The sequence below is a fragment of the Rattus norvegicus genome, chromosome 7 (genome assembly GCF_036323735.1).
Source record: "Rattus norvegicus strain BN/NHsdMcwi chromosome 7, GRCr8, whole genome shotgun sequence".
Taxonomy (NCBI): Eukaryota; Metazoa; Chordata; class Mammalia; order Rodentia; family Muridae; genus Rattus; species Rattus norvegicus.
The window spans coordinates 112,190,966-112,209,556 of NC_086025.1; the positions used below are offsets into that span (position 1 = coordinate 112,190,966).

The 18,591-nt window shown below is 53.6% G+C and overlaps 1 protein-coding gene across 2 annotated transcripts; it reads right to left on the minus strand.

Annotated features, from left to right (window-relative positions):
* Positions 1 to 322: 322 nt before the first annotated feature.
* On the minus strand, positions 323 to 18,164 carry Mfng (MFNG O-fucosylpeptide 3-beta-N-acetylglucosaminyltransferase). 2 transcript variants are annotated; one of them, NM_199110.1, is given in 8 exon segments: positions 323 to 1,091; positions 1,724 to 1,809; positions 3,692 to 3,857; positions 5,399 to 5,484; positions 9,080 to 9,233; positions 11,545 to 11,647; positions 12,051 to 12,099; positions 17,808 to 18,164. In NM_199110.1, coding segments are annotated over 8 exon segments (966 nt in total). In that variant the 5' UTR covers positions 18,063 to 18,164; the 3' UTR covers positions 323 to 1,024.
* Positions 18,165 to 18,591: the final 427 nt, after the last annotated feature.

Consider the following 18,591-nt stretch of genomic DNA (forward strand, 5'->3'; position numbering starts at 1 on the left):
CACACACATGCATGTGCACGCACACACACTCATACACATGCACACGCATGCACATACAAGCACACAAACATACATGCATGCACACATGAATACACACACGAGTGTGCATATACACATACACACACAAACACACACACACACACACACACGAACACACACACACACCCCTTATAGTCCTCATTCACCACGCCCTCCATCTCCCCACACCAGGCTCTGAGCAACATGCCACATCCCACCACCAAATGTGGCCATCAACTCAGCTCCAAAACCTTGCTCCAGCCTGGAACCCTGGTCACCCATAGCAGGAAGCTGGACACAGAGAGCCTTAAATAAAAGTTTAATTTCTTACAGATCAGGTGTTAGGGAGAGCAGCTTTAGATTGTCTCGGCCTTTCTTTCATGGTGCCAAAGTAGCTTCCCCAGATCCAGCCATCACACCCACGTTCACAGTAGGAAGGCAGGGTCTTGGGCTGGGAGTGTACTCCAGAAACCCCTCTATTGACTTTGCTCAGTTCTGCTGGGCCATATGGCAGCTCCTCACAGCAAAAGAGGCTGGGACACTGAACTAAAGGCTCATTGCGATTGGCACCTGAGCCTGTTGGGGTTCCGAAGTCTAGGTCCATTGGCCAGCTGTGCAGAACCAGGAGCGGCTGAGGCCAGCCCCATAGCTGCAGATCACAGACCTGGTTTTATCCCAATGACTCTAGTCCCTAAAGAATGCCTGAGGCCAGAGCCAGAGGCCAGACTCCAGGCAGGGCACATGTCACCCTCAGGAGGGTGAGGACCCCAACCCCCTCCTACACACCAATTCAAGTGTCCCTGCAGCCTCTGTGGTGTGACCAGGTGTCTGGGCCTGAGATACCTTCAACGCCAAGCAGTGTCCACATCCCAACCTTCCCTGTCACCCAGAGGCCCTGCCAGGGACCATCTGCCAGTGTGTACGGACCAAGAGCCCTCAGGACTGCTTGGGAGATGGGGGAGTGGTCAGATAGAAGCATCCATCATCCTTTGGGGCAGGTCAGAGCTCAGGGCACTGCCAGCAGCGGACACCAGGGTGTGTCCGGGTAGAGGAGACAGTGGAGGGAGCGAAATCTGCGGAGAGACCATCAAGGGGAGACAGTTACCCCATCCTCCCTGGTCTACGGGCACTGTGAATGCTCAGCCTGGGTAACTCTGTGTCACATGTGGCTACCCTGTTCCTCTCAGGACTGTGGCAAGCACCCCCAGGGTGGAGCAATCAGAACATTGGCAAATGACCCCTGGTTTGAGAACCTCTCCTTCCAGACACCTTAAAAGCCAGAGGAGACACCGAGAGGCCCCTGGCTGGATTCTAGAATTCTCAACCAACAGTGAGGCTATGGCTTGCATGCCTCCGCTGATGGACACTCACTCCGTTAAAAGGAAATGCCTTCCCTCTGGGAATGTTGCAGTCCTTCCCTACACTGAGCCAAATTCTATCTCCTTGAAACAGAGCTGTGCTTACCATAGTCCTGACTCCAGGGCTCTTGGAACAGCCATGGGCTCTGGTGCTACAGACGGCGAGTCTGAAGCCCAGAGAAGACAAGACACTTATCTAAGGTCACACAGAAAGTAGCAGAATAGGAAGTTAAGCCTATTCTCCCTGCTCCTAGCTTGTGTGCTCAGCCACCATAACCTGTGGCACTGCTTTCCCTCAAAGCTCCTCAGTCTCCGCCTTCATCCTACAGTCTCGACCCCATACTCACCTGGAAGGGTCCTCCTCATGGGAGAAGGGGCCCGGTAGCTTGATGATGTTCAGTTTCCCTTCAAAGACACCATAGCTGAGGGTGACCTGGGGGAAGATGGGAGGGTATTGGAGGAGGCTCCACCAGGGAGGTCCTCCAGGGAGACACTGGGCCTTTAGAGAGGGCTGGCAATTGAGCCTCCTGGACAATGGAGGCCAGCTCTCCCAAAGGCACTGCAACTTGAAAGCATGCTCCTGCCTCAGTCTGTTTGCTCCCAGCAGCATGCTTACCCAGGAGACTAGAGAGTCCTTCTTCCTAAGGACTGGCACACCAAGCTCATTAAGAAGGGGCCATTCCCCTCAGCTGAGTCCCTGGGCTAGGAGGTTTCCACAGCCCTGGGCAGGCCTCGGCTAGTCTCTCCACCTGGAGCCTGGACCAACCACGTCAGGAAGACATGGCACAGAGACGTCAGCCAAGAAGCAGACACAAGCTAAAGACTGATGGTTTGGTAGCTACCAGGGCTCAAAATCCCCATTGTGGCTACAGCAGATTTATCACAATTGACTTGGTTTTCGGGGCCTTGATTTTCCCATCTAATAGAATGGGGATAATATTTACAGTCAGACTTCAGAGATTTTCTTTCTTTCTTCCTAGACAGGGGTTTGAACTTCTGATCATCCTGCTTCTAAAGGGCTAGGATCAGAGGTCTGTACCACCAGACCTGGTTTCTGAAGATCTAGGATCAAACTCAGGGCTTCATGTATGCTATGTAAGCGCCCTACCCACTACACTACATCCCAGCCCTGTAGTCAGCCCTCTGTATCTGCAGCTGTGGATTCAACCGGCCATGGACTGGAAATTTATCAGTGACATCTGTCTGGGCTGTGCACTTCTTTCTCCTCGCTCAGTTCCCTAAACACGTCAGTGTGACATTTTACTGAGTCTTTCTATCCTGTTAGGAATGGAAAGTAACCCAGAGCTGATATGAAGTGTGTGGAGAAGGGCCATGGGCCACTCCAAACACTGAGGCCTTCACAGAAGGGACTGCGGCTGAGGGTATGGGGTTCCCCGGGGACTTGGAAGCAGTCCCCGTGTTCACTGAGGGAGGCTTGTGTGGGTACCATGTGACAACTGGCAGAAAGAGAAAGAGAAGAGTGTAAGGGCCCTCACGGCTGCCAGGTGTGTCAAAAAGCAGTGGCAGTTAGCTGCCCTGTTTCTGGTCACCCTAAATTTGTCTCCCTTTCCCAGCTTCCTAATGGGTGGGACCCATACCCTGGTTCCCTGCCCAGCTAATCCACTGACTCCAAGCGCTAACCCAAACCATGACCATGGGATCTGAGGGTCAGCTGGGGGTCAGAGGACCCTCTCTCCATAGTGACTATAGACCTAGGGCTGAGATCCTGTCCTCCCAAGGCCTGAGTTCCCTGGGGAGAGTATAGATAGGACAGGAGATAGACCCTTCTGAATGCCAGGCCCTGGCCGTGTATGCTATTCAGTTTCATATGAATTCCTCATGTGTACCTCAAAATCTGACTCTGTGGGGACAGGACTGGTCAGACAGGACTTAAAGGGAACTCCAGACAGACGTTCTTTCCGCAGACTGCTCAGAAGGTCAGTGAGGTGTGGGTGGAAGCTTCAGAGAGGAAGGAGGAACTGTCAATGGGGATAGGGGTGGACGATGGGGGATGGGATGCTGGTGGGGGATGGGGGATGGGGTGCAGGTGGGGGGTGGGGGTGGGGGATGGGGCAGGGGTGGGTCCTGGGAGCAGCAGTCATGTCTGTAAAGTCCTCCTAGACCAGAGAGATAGGAGGCCTGAGCCACTGTCTGGAAGGGGTGTGCTGCCTCCCCGGGGGGGCCTCTGTTTCCCCATCAGTACGTAATGACCAACCCACATAAGTTCAGTTTCCAGGTTGACTCCAGGTACCCCAACCTTCATCTGGGAGACTCCCTTTCCCCACCCCTGGCCCTCTGCTCTGCTGTTGGCTCACCTGCTCCAGAAGCTGGGCAGTGCCCAGCAGCTGCAAGGTTTCCAGGTGTGAGTGGAAAAGGGGGCTGGGCTGCAGGTGGCCCCCCAGCTTGCACTCGATGATGTAGCCCACAGTGCAGTCATCGGGGAGCCGGATGAGAGCTGAAGTGTCCACAAAGTGGGAACCGCTGAAGGACAGAGAGGGATGGCAGCCACTGACCTGGGCCTTTCGAATGTGCGCCTCCTCCCTCCTCCCAGCAGGGCCTGTGCTGAACCAGCACACTGCACTGGGGTACTGGACAAGTCTGGGACCTGAAGCGTCTCAGTCTCCTCCCCTGAGAAATGGGCTGATAACAGCCCTGCCTCTCCAGGGTCCTGGAAGGACTGGGTGGAGGAATGGCGGGAAGTATACCCTTTCTTCCCCTATTTCCTCTCATTCATTCGCTCATAGATTCACTGCTGAGCTTGGCACCCCTGGCCCCTCATGCTTCACTAGGGCTAAGGACCCAGACATGATAGAGAGGTACTTCCTGCCTGCCACAGATTGGGGTACTGAGGCCAAGTCAGAAGAAAGCACGTGGTTTGGGGGCCTGGGGAGAAATGAGGATTTCCCAGAGGCAGCAGCAGGCTTTCTTCAGTATTTTTTTTTCTTTTCTTTTTTTCGGAGCTGGGGACCAAACCCAGGACCTTAGAGCTTGCTAGGCAAGCGCTCTACCACTGAGTTAAATCCCCAATCCAACAGCAGGCTTTCAATGGCATTGCCCAGTGTCCCAGGGACCATTTCCTGACTGCAAAGGCATCGACATCATTTCCCAGAATGCCTGGCCGGGGTGGGCACAGGAATCCAGCCTGGGTGCCCCTCAGCTGCACACTGAGATAGGAATGGGTACCCCAGAGGTGGACAGAGCACAAGGGAGCACCCTAGTCACGAGTCGACCTTGGGTCACGGTGTGTGCCTGCTCTGAGCTGGCCGTAGGGACAGCACATCCTCTGACACTCTGAACTGACTTCTCAGGCAAGGAAGGGCAGACAGGGACAGTGGCCAAGCAGCTGTGTGACCTAAGGCGAGTCAACTTCTCACAAGGGTTCTGAGCGTGGGCCTGCCTTCCCTCTCGCTATGGTTCTCCTGGCAAAGCACAGCCTAAGTTGGGGCGAAGATCCACACAAGTTCATGGCCACTGATGCCAGCCTGGGAAAGGGCCAGGCTCAGCCACTTCCAGAAGGGCTGTATCTACCCAAACGCACTCCCAGACCCTTCTCCTGTGAGGGCCTACAGGGATGTCTCAGATAAAAATGCCCCCTCTTCCAGAAAGCCTTCCCTCCTGCCCCCAGTCAATAGCCCCTCTCCATCTCTGAGGGCTCCTACACTCGACCTCCATGACATTGACTATCAGGTGAGGAAAGGGCTACCAAGGTGTCCTGCCCACTGCAGGTGTCCTCCTAGACATTTTCCCACCAAGCTCTTACAATGCCACTGTCCATTTCAGATGGGGAGACTAAAGCAGAGTGTACTGAACCACATTCTGTAAAAACAACAGGTATGCCCCCCATAGACCTGCGTTGCCCTATACCCTCTTGCTCCTCCCTGCCTCAAAGGCACCTCGTGTTCACCCCAGCCTCTCATTTTAACCATAGCCCCTCATACACCACAGGTCCTCATGTCCACCATAGCCCCTCCCGTTCACACCCCACACAGCCCTCATGTTCACCACCCCTCCCCTCCGCTTACCTGGCCCACGGCACCATCTTCAAAGCCAGTTGGCGGTTGATACAAAAGCCAGCACCCCCTGTGGCAAACCAGAACCGCACCAGCCTCTGGAAAGAGGATGTCAGAGATATGGACTGAGCCCAGGGAACTAAAGGGCGCCAGTTACACCAGCAAGACCGTCCCCTACCCTGAGCCATACCAGCTGGACCTCCCCTTACCCACAGCCATCGTGACCTGAAGCTCTGTACCTCACACCTCACTGGAGGCATCGCCCACGTCACAGAGAGCTGAGGCCCAATGTCACACCACTAATTATGAGTCCCAGGGTCACAGGGGAGCCTCAAACCCAGCCAGAGTCTGGCTTCCTTGAAGAGGAGGAATTGTGCCTGAGACATCGCAGTCTGTAGGTCCCCACAGGAGAGGATGGGGTGGTAAGAGGAGGAGATCTGGTGCCTGATCCCCTAGCTCACAGAGGTGGCCCAGTGCTTCTGGAATGAAACCCAGGGCTGGGCCCCTTGACCCAGCAATAGGCACATAACAGGCCAGCCAATCGGAGCCTTTCCCAGAGTGCTCTAGGAAGACCAGAAGGGAGCGGCCTCTATAACGCCTAAGGATTGCTCTTCCCTGGTGCCACCTACACCAAGCCTCCAGATCTCACTTTCTCTACTCCCAATTCCTGAGGCTGAGAAAGGTTTTCTACAGATGAAGAGCATGAAGCTGCCTCAGGAGTAAAGGGGAGACCATCTTGGGAGCACCAGTGGGAGACAGCCCCTTGACATGGCCATCCCCGCAATCAGGAGCACCCCTCTGCCATTCTCTCTCTTCTACCACCCTAACCTCAGCCCAGGCCTTTTCCTGGCTCTCCTGCAAGGACCCTGAATTCACCTCTGGGTTCTCCAAGTCTTTTGGAGAACTCTGCCCTTCTGCTGTTTCGTCTCTCCGCCTAACAATAACTCCCCATGCACACACTCAAATCCCTATCTCCAAGTCCACATTGGGGCTTAATAAAAAGATCTTGCACTGGGCTGAGATTTCTCCCACGATGCTGCTCCAGAAAGAGCCCTGGACAGACAACGTGGAGACCCAAAGGGATCCCCTCCCCTCGCCCCTATCCCCTTGAAGAAGCCACTTCCGGTGCCTAGAATTAAGTCTGGGAGTACAGATTTCCCAGATCTGCCTCTGACAGCCTTCTTCTCTAGTCTACTTCCACAGTTGTCCTTTAGAGAAAGCCCGGGGCTCCAAGAGGCAGTGCGAATCTCTCTTGAGGACCCAGCATCCAGGAAGTGCTCAATAATCATGCGCTTTATTAAAACTAACAAGTGTGTGGCTTCCCACTCCTGTGTAATTACGGTCACCACAACATCACCAAAAGGGCCTCGGCCCTGTGCTAAGGGCCGTACCACAAGCCCAGTGACCAAATCCCAGACTGAGGTCACTCGCCTCAGAGCACAGAGCAGGAACAGAAGCCAAGCCAGAGAGAGAGATCTTTTGCCTTTGCTGTCCCTCCATGCACAGCTGGAGGCTCTGTATTGGCCTGGGCACTCTGGGATCCTGGAACACTCCAAGACAGGACACAGGGTATGGGACATTCCCTTTGGCAGTGCTCACAGAGAAGAGCATTGTGCATGTTGTGGGGGTGAGTTGGTTAGTTTCTGTCAGCTTGACACAAATTAGAGACACCCGGGAAGAGAGCCCCTCAACTGAGACGATTCCTCCATCCGATTGGCTTGTAAGCAAGTGTGCAAGGCATTTTCTTGATAGATGATTGACGTTGGAAGGCCACACAGCCCACTATATTGGCCTCCAACCCCACTGTAGGTGGTGCCAGCACTGGTCAGGTGGTCCTGGGTTGTATAAAAAAGCAGGCTGAGCAAGCCATGGGGTGCAAGCCAGTAAGCAGCTCCCCTCTATGGGTTCCTACCTTCTGTTCCTGCTTGGAGTCCTGCCCTGACACCCCTCAATGGTGGAATGTGACTGAGATGCATGATCCAAATAAACCCTTTCCTCCCCAAGTCCATTTTGGCCATGATATTTATGACAGAGAAAGGAAGAAAGAAAGAAAGAAGGAAAGAAAGAAAGAAAGAAAGAAAGAAAGAGAGAAAGAAAGAAAGGAAGGGAGGGAGGAAGAAAGGAAGGAAGAAAGAAGAGAGAGAGAAAGAGAGAGAGAGAAAGAAAGAAAGAAAGAAAGAAAGAAAGGGAGGAAGGAAGAAAGAAGAGAGAGAAAGAAAGAAAGAAAGAAAGAAAGAAAGAAAGAAAGAAAGAAAGAAAGAAGAGAGGGAAGGAGGGAGGGAGAGAGGGAGAAAGAGGGGATAGCGGGCAAACTAGAACAGTGGGGCCTGGGGTCTGGATGTACCCAGTCAGGCATTGGCCTGACCCTGCAAGACATGACATGGCTAAGAAATGAATCCCATAATATCATCCAGTCCCCAGACTAGGGACTCTGACAGATGGCCCTACCTGATTCTTGGGCTCACAATCACCCTGTGAGGAACAGCGGTTATCACTGGCCCCACAGATGAGACACTGACACCCAAAGAGGTGGATCAGCTTCAATCAGCGTCCCCAAGTGGGAGTGACAGGGCTGGCATATGAACCCCAGGAGACATGCTCCAGCCTGGAATCTGCAGGCCTGGAGACAGGGGCTCAAGCTGGGTGGGAGGTCAGGGTGGAGGGCGGGGACACCCCTCGGCTCACCTGGAGTGGCATGTGTGTACACACACCCTGAGGCCCAGGAGGATTTAATTAGGGCTCAGCGCCGATGAGCTACTGATAATTAAGGCTCCAGTTTCCCCAGAGCAGCAGATGGTGGCCTGGGGAGGGAGGGGGAGTCTTAAACAGCAGCTTCTGCTCCATTCAAGCAGGGTCTCTTGACAGGGGAGCCTCCTCCCTATCTTCCCTCTACCCTGGGGTTACCACCCAAGCTCTAGAAACCAGGCGGGACTGAGGACAGGGAAGAATCATGCAATTAGGAGAACACAGACAAAACCTCATTATTTATCTGAAGTCTAGTAGAGGCACGCCCCAGCTCTCCTGGGTTTTGTTTGTTTTCCAACCTGGCCATCCTATGACTGTCTCTTGGGTCTACAGTGAAGCTGGTTCTGTCTCCCTAGCTCTAGGTATCCACACTTCAGTGGCTGGGCAGTAAAGAAGTTTGAGGTCAGGGTCAGTCTACAGCTCTGAGCAACCACGATCTATCACCTAGCCCAGCAATACCTGGGATTTTTCTGGCTTAAACACAGTATTCATCTATGGTCCAGGCTGACCTGGGAATCTACTATGTAACCCAGGCTGGCCTTGAACCAGCGATAGCTGCTTCAGCCTCCCCAAGTGGTGGGATTACACCATGCCTGAGCTCCGTTGTGTTTGTGATGTTAGGCAAGCATTCTGCCAGCTGAGCTCCACCTCAAGCCCAGGGCTGTACAAATGAGTGGTAATTCCAGGTGGCTGGGAGTTTGGTCATGGAATGAGTAAAGCCCAGTGATCAGAGGCCTCCTTACCAAACTAGGGATCTTCGATGACCCAGGCCTTACTATATAACCAGGCCCTGCCTCAGGATTCTGCCCCTAGTATCAGTATACACACACATACACACACACATACACACATACACATACGTATGCACACACACACACACACACACACACACACACACACACGCACCCCAAAAGCAACAGCCAACTGAAAAAGGAGGAAGGGACAGACCGTGCGGTTTTTTGATTGCAGCTCAGAGGCGTGTATGGGCCGGTTCAGGCTGGGCTTGCCCACATAGACATCATGGTCCTGCGGGAATGTTCTCAGCAGCTGTAGCAGAGCCTTGGGGTTCACATAGTTGTCATCATCCACATGGCAGAACCACCTGTAGGGATGGGACACAGTGACCTTATGGAAATACTGGGTTCCTGGGTCCCCACAGTCAACAGCTAATAGCCATGAGTCAGGTCGCTGTTGGGGACTCCGTAAACCTCAGGGCCCTCAGGGGAGACATCCACGCTATCTGAAGAATGAAGCTTCAAGTCAGTACAGTCTTTTAGGCACTGGGTCAAAAAGTTCCAGAGACTGCCTTCCTGATTTATTCTTCTCATATGTTTAAGCATAGTAAAACTTTGGAGAAAGGTTACCACGTGACAATTATTGCAACAAAACTTCAGGCATAGCTACATAGAAACACTCTAGCAAGGTAAGGAAGCTTTACAATGAGCATGAATTCTATTGGTTGATAAACAGAGCTCAGGGCTAGGGCCTACAGGAAGGATCTGAGGTGGGGTTGGGGATTTAGCTCAGCGGTAGAGCGCTTGCCTAGGAAGTGCAAGGCCCTGGGTTCGGTCCCCAGCTCCGAAAAAAAAGAAAAGGGAAAAAAAAAAAAAGGCCAAGTTTCCTGATTATAGTTGTTCAGTGTCTTGGCCATCAGGAAGGATCTGAGGTAAGCATAAGGAGAGTCTGTTGGTGGAGGATGCAAAGAACATGGGGCATCTTACACAGGGATGAGTTCTGCTCACTGAGAGACATAAAGCCCAGGATCAGGGCCTAAACAATTCTGAGGATATTGGAGGGACTCGGGTAGAAGCTGGTTCCTAAGAGAACAGCAGAAGATCATGTTTGGCCACTTTCGCTGGCATTCCAGGTGACCAGGTGACCAGACATCTTTCATTCCTTCCATTGAAGAAAATAGGATCACATGATCGACAATCCTGGTTTTGCTAATGCTAATTCTAAGCCAGCGGTTCTCAACCTTCCTAACTCTGCATGGCTTTGAACAGCTCCTCATGTCCTGGAGATTCCCTCCCAGGAAATGACTGTGTTGCTAATTCACAACTGTAATGTTGCTACTGTCATGAATATAATGTAGATAGCTGTGTTTTCCTGGTGGTCTAAGGTGACCTGGTGAAAGGGTTGTTCTACCCACCCCACCCCCATCCCCCCAAAAGGGGTCAAGACCCACAGGTTGAGAATCCCTGCTCTAAGCTGCCCGTGCTTTCTACTGGTAGTTACTATCTGAACCCCATGTTTTGGGCCAGGCAGCATGCTGTGAACCCTCACAGATATCTAGAGAACAGACAAAGCCGAATACTTCATGACCGCACAGCCAGCGTTGTGACAAGATTTGAATCTAGGTGGCCCACCTCTCTGCCTGTTAGGTGGGAAAGGGTGAGTCCAACCCCAGAAGGCCCTAGGATCCCTTCAGTGGCCCAGGTGCCTCCATTTGGGGGTATGGGGTGTGGGGTGTGCGTGTCAGTGTATGTTCAGGTACAGATGTGTGTGCTTGCATGCAAAGGCTGGAGTGGGTGCTGCTCCTGCTACCATCCACCTTGCTTTTTGAGACAGGACTCTCACTGGGACCAGGACATGATGGCTAGCCAGCAAGTCCCAGGAGCCACCCCATCTCCACCTCCTGGCACTAGGGTTAGAATCATACGTACATGCTTTTGGAGTCAGTGTGGGGTATCGAACTCAGATCCTTACACTTGCGCAGCTAGGACTTTACCCACTGATTCACATCCCCAGCCCCACTACTCCATTTTTTGGGTTTCTCCATTTGTTTTGCTTTCTTTGTTTTGTTTTAGATTTATTTTTCCCTTACATGCATGGGTGTTTTGACTTGCATGTATGTCTGTGTGAGGGTTTCAGAGCTACAGACAGTTGCCAGGTGCCATGTGGTTGCTGGGAATTGAACCTGGGTCCTCTGGAAGAGCAGCCAGTGCTCTTAACAACTCAGCCACCTCTCCAGCCCACATCTCCCCCCACACACACACCCTTTTGTTGGTTTGTTTTTTTTTAAATATTTTTTTAACACCGCTCCACGTTGTTGTCACGACACTCAATTCAAAAGATGGTCTGAGACCAGGGAGATGACTCTGGCACCGGCCAGAAATACCATGGAAAGATATATAACTCCTGAAAGTTGTCCTCTGACCTACACACAGTGCATGCCACACACATAACCTGACATGTATACAGACAAACACAGCATGGTGGCTCGCGCCTTTAGTTCCAGCATTTGAGAGGCAGAAGCAGGCAGATCTCTGTGCGTTCAAAGTCAGCCTGGTCTACAGAATGATACCAGGACACTTAGAGCTACATAATGAAACTCTGTAGGGGAGTCGTGCAGAGGGTAAAGAGATAGCCTGAGGGAAAAGTCACTCCTGTCCCCATGGCCTAGCCACACTTACCTGAGGCCACTGACCAAGAAGGCATCAAATTCTGCAGCCATCTTGCAGGACAGAGCAGGATGACTGTGCTCTGCAGAACAGTTGGTGACCACGAGGTGCGAGCCTGGAGGTGAGAAGCAGTCAGGTGACCTGCCCAGCCCCTCCAGCCCCTCCCCCCATAACACTCACACACACACACACACACACACACACACACACACACACACACACACTGAGGGAATACATGTATAACACACACACACACACACACACACACACACACACACACTGAGGGAATACATGTATAAGATGAGACTAGACCTGAAGGGCTCATCCCCTCCCAGAGAAACTGAGGCAGCAGACTGAACGGAAGCCCAGATGTTCAGGGCCTTGTCCAGTAGCCTCTTATACACTTACTCTGTTCCTGGGCACAAAGTACTCAGTCCCCAAGGCCAAAGACAGGAGATCTAATTCTAGGGACCCCAAGGTCTTATCACAAACACCCACGTCCCCAGCCAGGCAGTTACCTAATCTCTCCTGGAGGAGTTCATCTGGGCTGTCAGTGAAGATGAATGTCTGTGGGGAGAAGGAGGCATCAGGATAGGTTAATGGAGGGAGGTCCCCATCCACAGCCATGCCCTAGGTTAACCCACACATGGGAGGACATAGACAGGGCAGACTTCCGTCCTCTACTCTCAGACATATACACACGCACACATACAACTAAGCTGTCAAGGATACACAACTCCCGGGTGAAGGAGCCCAGCTGCATCTGTTCTCCAGGGCCGCACACTCTTGGCCGACTCACCCTCTTCTGCACAGAGTGTCACAGTCACACTTGGCCACTATCCTGGCTACATTTTGTTAGCTTGACACAAGCTAGAGCCATTTGGGAAGGGAGATCTCAGTTGAGAAAATGCCTCCAACAGAATGGCCTCTAGGTAAGACTGTAAGGCATATATTGATTCAGTGCCCACTGTAGGTGGTACCACCCCTAGGCAGGTGGTCCTGGGTTGTGTTAGAGAGCAGGTGAGCAAGCCATGGGTTGCAAGTCAGTAAAGCAGTAGCTCTCCATAGCCTCTGCTTCAGTGCCTGCCCTGACTTCCTCCATGATGGATTGTAACCTGAGAGCCCAAACGAACCCTTAGCTCTCCAAGTTTCTTTTGGTGCTTGTTTATCACGGCATAGAAAGCAAAGGCCCCTGAACCCTGTCCACAGGAGTGTACAGACCGTAGGACTTGCCCTACCCAAACCCTCAGACACCACGCCACAGCCACAACGCCTCGCACAAGTGCAGTGCCCACTACCCCCGCCCCCAGAACATTAGAAACCTCACACACTGGCACAATCCGGCTTTTTAAGATTGGGCATGTGCCAGGACCATCACTCACACTGCCTCCCCAGTGACCTTCTAAAGGTGAGGCCAAGCTGGATTCCAACCCACGAGGCTGTTTCTTATTTGGTTTCTTTGTTGAAACAAGGTCTCATACCATAGGTCAAGCTAGCCTGGAACTCAACTCTGTAACCCAGAACTTGCCTGGAGCTGGTGGCAATCCTCCTGGGTTGGATCCTTGTGTGCTGGGATTACAGGTGTGACCTGGCGTGACTGGGACACGTCAACCACACACCAACTCTGTACTAGGCAGCTCCAAAACCCCAGAATCTGCCTGTGGGCATGACAGAGTCGCAGCAGGAAGGTAATAGGTTACCCGGACTCAGAGCTAGCACAGTATGTGCAGAACTCACCAACTGCCTGTGGTGGTTTGAATAGGAATGGCCGTCAGACTCCTGTGTTTAAATGGTTGGCCCATAGGGAGTATGTGGCCTTGCTGGAAGAAGTGTGTCACTGTGGAGGCAGGCAGCCTTTGAAGTCATATATACTCAAGTCACTCCCAGTGTGACACACAGTCTCCTTCTGCTGCCTGCAGACCAAGATGTAGAACTCTCGGGTCTGTCTGCACACAGCCATGCTTCCCGCCATGATGATAATGGACTGAACCTCTGAAACTGTAAGCCAGCCCCAATTAAATGTTCACCTTTATAAGAGTTGCCGTGGTCATGGTGTCTCTTCACAGCAATAAAACCCTAACCACCTTACATACATATATCTTGAAGATATTCACAGAATATTACAAAACCTTTAGTGGTGTCCCTGACCCTTAGAACAATTTTGAACCACTCCAAAAGTGAGGGCTGAGATAACAATGCTCCCATATTCAAGGCCCTTGGAATCCCCACTCCCCACTGGACCTACACCTCTGTGAACTCCTAGACCAGGGTTCCAGCCACAGTGAACCTCCTTGCTTACCCACAACAAGCCAGTCATCCCTCCCAGACCAAAACAACCGTGTCCCAAGCCTCAGTTTACCCATCTGTATAGTAGGAGAGAGCAGCAGCTGTAACACATAAAACAAGGAAGAGTGGGCAGGGAGGAAGGGTTGACAGGAAGAAAGAGTAAACAGGGAAGGCGGCTGCACTTACTCTCACAGGAGGCCAGAGCAGGGGTGGGGCACAGGGAGGGCTGGGCCATCAGGGAACCAGCCTGTTCTCCCTAGGCCCATAACCACAAGCTTACCTCAGAGCCACTGCTATTTCTCCCATAGATTGACACAAGACTCTGCCCTGATCCTAGACCTACTGCCCTTTCAGACCTACCCAGATCGCACCTGCACCCACTTGTCAACACCATCCCTATCTCCCTTAGAACACATATGGAGAGATGGCTCTGCACTTCAGAGCACTGGCTGCTCATCCAGAGGACCTATGCGCAATTTCCAACACCTACGTGGTGGCTCACAGCTGTCTGTAACACCAATCCCAGGGTGACATCCCACGCCCTCTTCTGGCCTCCATGGGTACTGCACCCACATAGTACACAGACACATGCACAGGCAAAAACACCCAAACCCATAAACACTTAAAAAAAAAGTCAGGGTTGGGGATTTAGCTCAGTGGTAGAGCACTTGCCTAGCAAGCACAAGGCCCTGGGTTCGGTCCCCAGCTCCGAAAAAAAAAAAGTCACTGCGTTAAAGGAAGAGACACTTAACCCTTGCCACCAGATGTGACTTTACCTCAGCCCTCCCTGCCCCACCTCTGGGGCATCTCTATTCAGATTTCTGTCAGTTACCCCAACACTTTACAGATACCTCTTAGCACCATCCCCCAATAGTCCTTTCCTGATACCCATCAGCTAGAGCGCCCTCACCCCCCCATCCTCCCCCACCGTGCTCTTCTCCTGTCCACCAAAAGGTAGCATCCTGTCTGCCTCCAGTGTCCCAGCACCTGGTGTCTCAGGGAGACTGGGTCGTTCTTCCTTCTGAGCCTTCTCCCCAGGTCTGCCTCTGCCTGTCATACTGAGCTGGTGCGAGGGCCCTGGGTGTTTTAGGGAGAGCAAGTGGCTTAGGCCTGCCTAGTATCCTCCTCTCTACCCCTCTCCATGCACAGGCCCTGAACCTGGACCCTGGAGCCCCTCTCAGGCCTCCTGCTGGGCCCCAGCCTCTCAAATCCCTCTCACTGTAGCATTTCCTTGGAGGATGGAGCATTAAGAGTGAACCCCTAAAAAGCACAAGGAAGGGCCAGCACGGGGGGTGTGGCACAGCACTTGGCCAGCATGCTCAGGCCTGGAGTTCAATCTATAACACTAGAGTAGGTGGGGAGAAAATCCCTGCCCTCCCACATGCACACACACAAAGAAGAACCAGGGTTGGTCAATCGCTTGCCCGTGTGAGGCCCTGGATTCCATGACCAGCATCAAAAGATGAGCCCCCTACCCTCCCTCCCACACAAGTGTGCCTTCTTTCCACTCTCTGGGCCCAGAGCCTCTGAGTCACCATGCCTGTCACCTCATGTGGTCCATCACTCACGTCAGTCCACGTTATCCTGACTTCTGTCTTTCTCTGCTCCCAAGGCTAGTCCTGGCCCAGCTCTTTCTCCTAGGTCCCCAGGCTGTCTTCCTCTGCCCCTTGCTCCACTCTCGCACAAGCCTACTTACCACATAGCTCTGGAGGGAGCTGACCAAGAAGTCAGGCCTTTCTTGTCTGAGTGTCTGGCAAGTTTTTGCCACCAAATGACCATGGCACAGCAGAAGTCACTAGAGTCCAGAGCATGGGACAAACAGACTGAGAATGTTTGCTGGAGTGAAGTGGCATGTGGGCAGGGTTAGGATCCAGGCTGCAATCAGTCTAGGGTAGGAGTGGACTTAGGAGCTCTGTGGTTTTAGCTCTTGAGAGCACAGACAACTGGTTAGGTGGCAGCAGCAGGCTGCATTTGATTTTAAGCAAAAGACCCAGACAATAGTCAGTTATGGCTTCACAGGCTGGGAAACAAAGAGAAAGGCAGCCTGCTGGGGTAAGAAAGGGAGGGGCGGGGGACCATCTGCTGCAGTGAGGGGAGAGTGGGCTAAGGCCACCTCCCCTGCCCAGCCCCCACCCAGGAGGGGACTAGAGGGAGAAAGGCTCCTTCAAGCTCAAAACACACAAAACAGCCTTCCCCGCCTACCCCCTCTACTAGACAAAGGCCATACATGAGTCCACCCCAGCACACTAAGCTGAGGCCACCTGTCACCCCATCACCTTTAACCAGTCGGGTGCCCAGGATTGCGGTTAACCAGCTAGGGCTGTTTCCAGACACGCTTGTGTTGTGCAAATGTGGAAACTGAGGGCCTGTAGCCAAGGTCACGGGAAGAAAGCCTAGGAATAAGGAATGGACCTCCCGGTCTCCCACCTTCCTTCTGCACCTGGCCGTCCTTCCAGAACCTTCTCCCTGGCTTTGGCTGGGGATCCAACACCTCTCCTGCCTCCACCTGACCTCACTGTGGATGGGAAGTCAGTACCGGACATGCAGGTGTTTGGCAAGGTTAATGGATGTGAAGCCTCTCACTGCAGCTCCTTAGAGAAGCTGGTAGTTGTCCCTTTGACCTGGTGGCTGATTGGCCGCTTGGAGAACCTAGGACATACATTTAGGTAGCTGCTGGCCTTTCTGCCTTGTCCTGACAGGACCAGCACCTCAGCCAGTGGCCCAGGACCAGCTGCACCCCAGTAACCCCAGCAGCTCTGATCTTGAGGCCTGGTAGAGAAGAAGGGGGCGAGGCTGAGAAGTAGAGAGGGTGTCCTGCTGTGCTCTGTCCCACAGGCCTCCTGGGTGACTCTGGCCAGCCCTTCCTTTCCTCATTCACCATAAGAGAACTATCACGGTGAGCAAGACAGGAAAACACCAGGGACCATGTGGGGCCTTGCTCCCTGGTACACACAGACACAGCTTCATAAACAGGAAGGTCTGTGCAGAGGGCCAGCCCTGCTGGCTTCCGAGGAGGAACCATGTTCTCCTCCAGACAAGAAATTATACAGGGGGTGGGGGTTGCAGGGAGCTCTACCCGGGAAGGACTCATTCTTATACTGAACACTGTGCCAGGAAATGGGGGCGGGGAGGAGGGCATCCTCTTCAGGTACCCTCACCCTCCCTCACCTCCTGTCCTTGGCCTCCCCTCCAAGAGCTCAGTCACTTCCGCCCACAGAGTCAGCAGCCAGCGTGGGGAGAGAGTATGTGTATGCACAAGTGCATGAACTCTTCTACCTCCCCTGAAGTGATCCCCAATTCCCCAAATTCCCTGACTTTGATGGGGTTTTGAGCATGGGGGAAAAGACTGCTTTCAGGGAACACACTCATTTCCCACGCCTTCTTACACACACACACACACACACACACACACACACACACACACACGGATTCCATATGGCTGACAGATCTCCCCCTCACCTTGATCTCTGGCCCACTCTGCCTCACCCACTGCCTCCCAAAGCAGCAGAGGAAATGGGAGGCCAGACACTGCCCCCACACCCTGGGCAGCACAGTGGGGCAGGAAGCCTCCCTTAAGCAAGCTCCACCTCCATGTCTCCCCAGCATCCACATCACACCCCTGCCTCATACAGCCTCATTCATGATCAGAGCTGAGGTGGGCAGCCACTCAGGCCTGGTGGGCTGTATCTCTCTGGAGCTTCCTTAACACCCACCATGACCTTAAGGCAAGTTGGGGTCAGAATCTAGGAGAAGAGAGGGACCCAAGAGAAGCCTAGGACAGGGGTCCCACACTGAACCCAACAGATGTAGTAGACCTGTGAGTCTGAGGAGGCCTTGGAGTGTGGCAGTGGGGGTTGAGGGGGCATGGAGGAAGGAAGGAGTAGAGACCCCAAAAGGAACCACTCACTGGTGGTCAGCTTTTCCCCAGACCACCAGGAAGACCCCTGGGAGCCCCTCAGCCTCTCTCAGGCCTCAAGGCGGCCTGTCACCTGTTGCCTGGTTCTGGAGACCCATGTGTCAAGCAGCAGGTCCAGGCGGGAGCGGTGGAAGGCCCAGGTAGTCTTGACTCCGATGAAGATGTCCCCCAGCTGCAGCTCCAGGTGCCCTGGGTTCGGTTGGTTCAGCCTGAGCGTGCCCTGCATCGTCCTCAGGGACAAGCTTGAGTGGTATCGTAGAGATAGGAGCCCCACGCACAGGAGGGTAAAGAGGGCTCCCGCCAGGCCCCGAAAGACCCGGCAGTGCATTGGGAGCGGGCCCCCAGACAGTTCAGCCCCCGACTCCCCAATCAGCCTGGGGTGGGAGGCTGGTCAGGTGGGGGCCCTGGTACAGGCAAAAGTCTGGCAGGCATCGGGGGCAGGCACCGACGGGAAAGGAGGAAGCTGGGTCTCTGAACCCAGAAGCTGAGCCACCACCGTCCTGCCAGCCGGCAGAGGCCACCAGCCCGCCACCTGCTCCTCAGCCCTCCCTCCCGGCAGGGCCGCTAGGCTCCTGGCCCCGCCCCTGCCTCTGCCCGAGGGGCGGGGCTAGGCCTGGGAAGCCCCAGAGGCTGCGACTAGGAGCCACCCACTGAAGGGGCACCGGACCCTGCCAGCAGCTGCAGCTACATCAAACCCTCCATGAAGTGGGAAGAAGCCTCTCCGGCCTCCCTATACCCCACAGCCCTGTCTCTGGGTCCTACAATACCCATTATTTCAGAGTCCTGTCGAGCCGGCCTCAGATCCCGGCTCAATTTCCCTCCTGCTGGCCTTCCCCATTACCCACCACACATCAGGC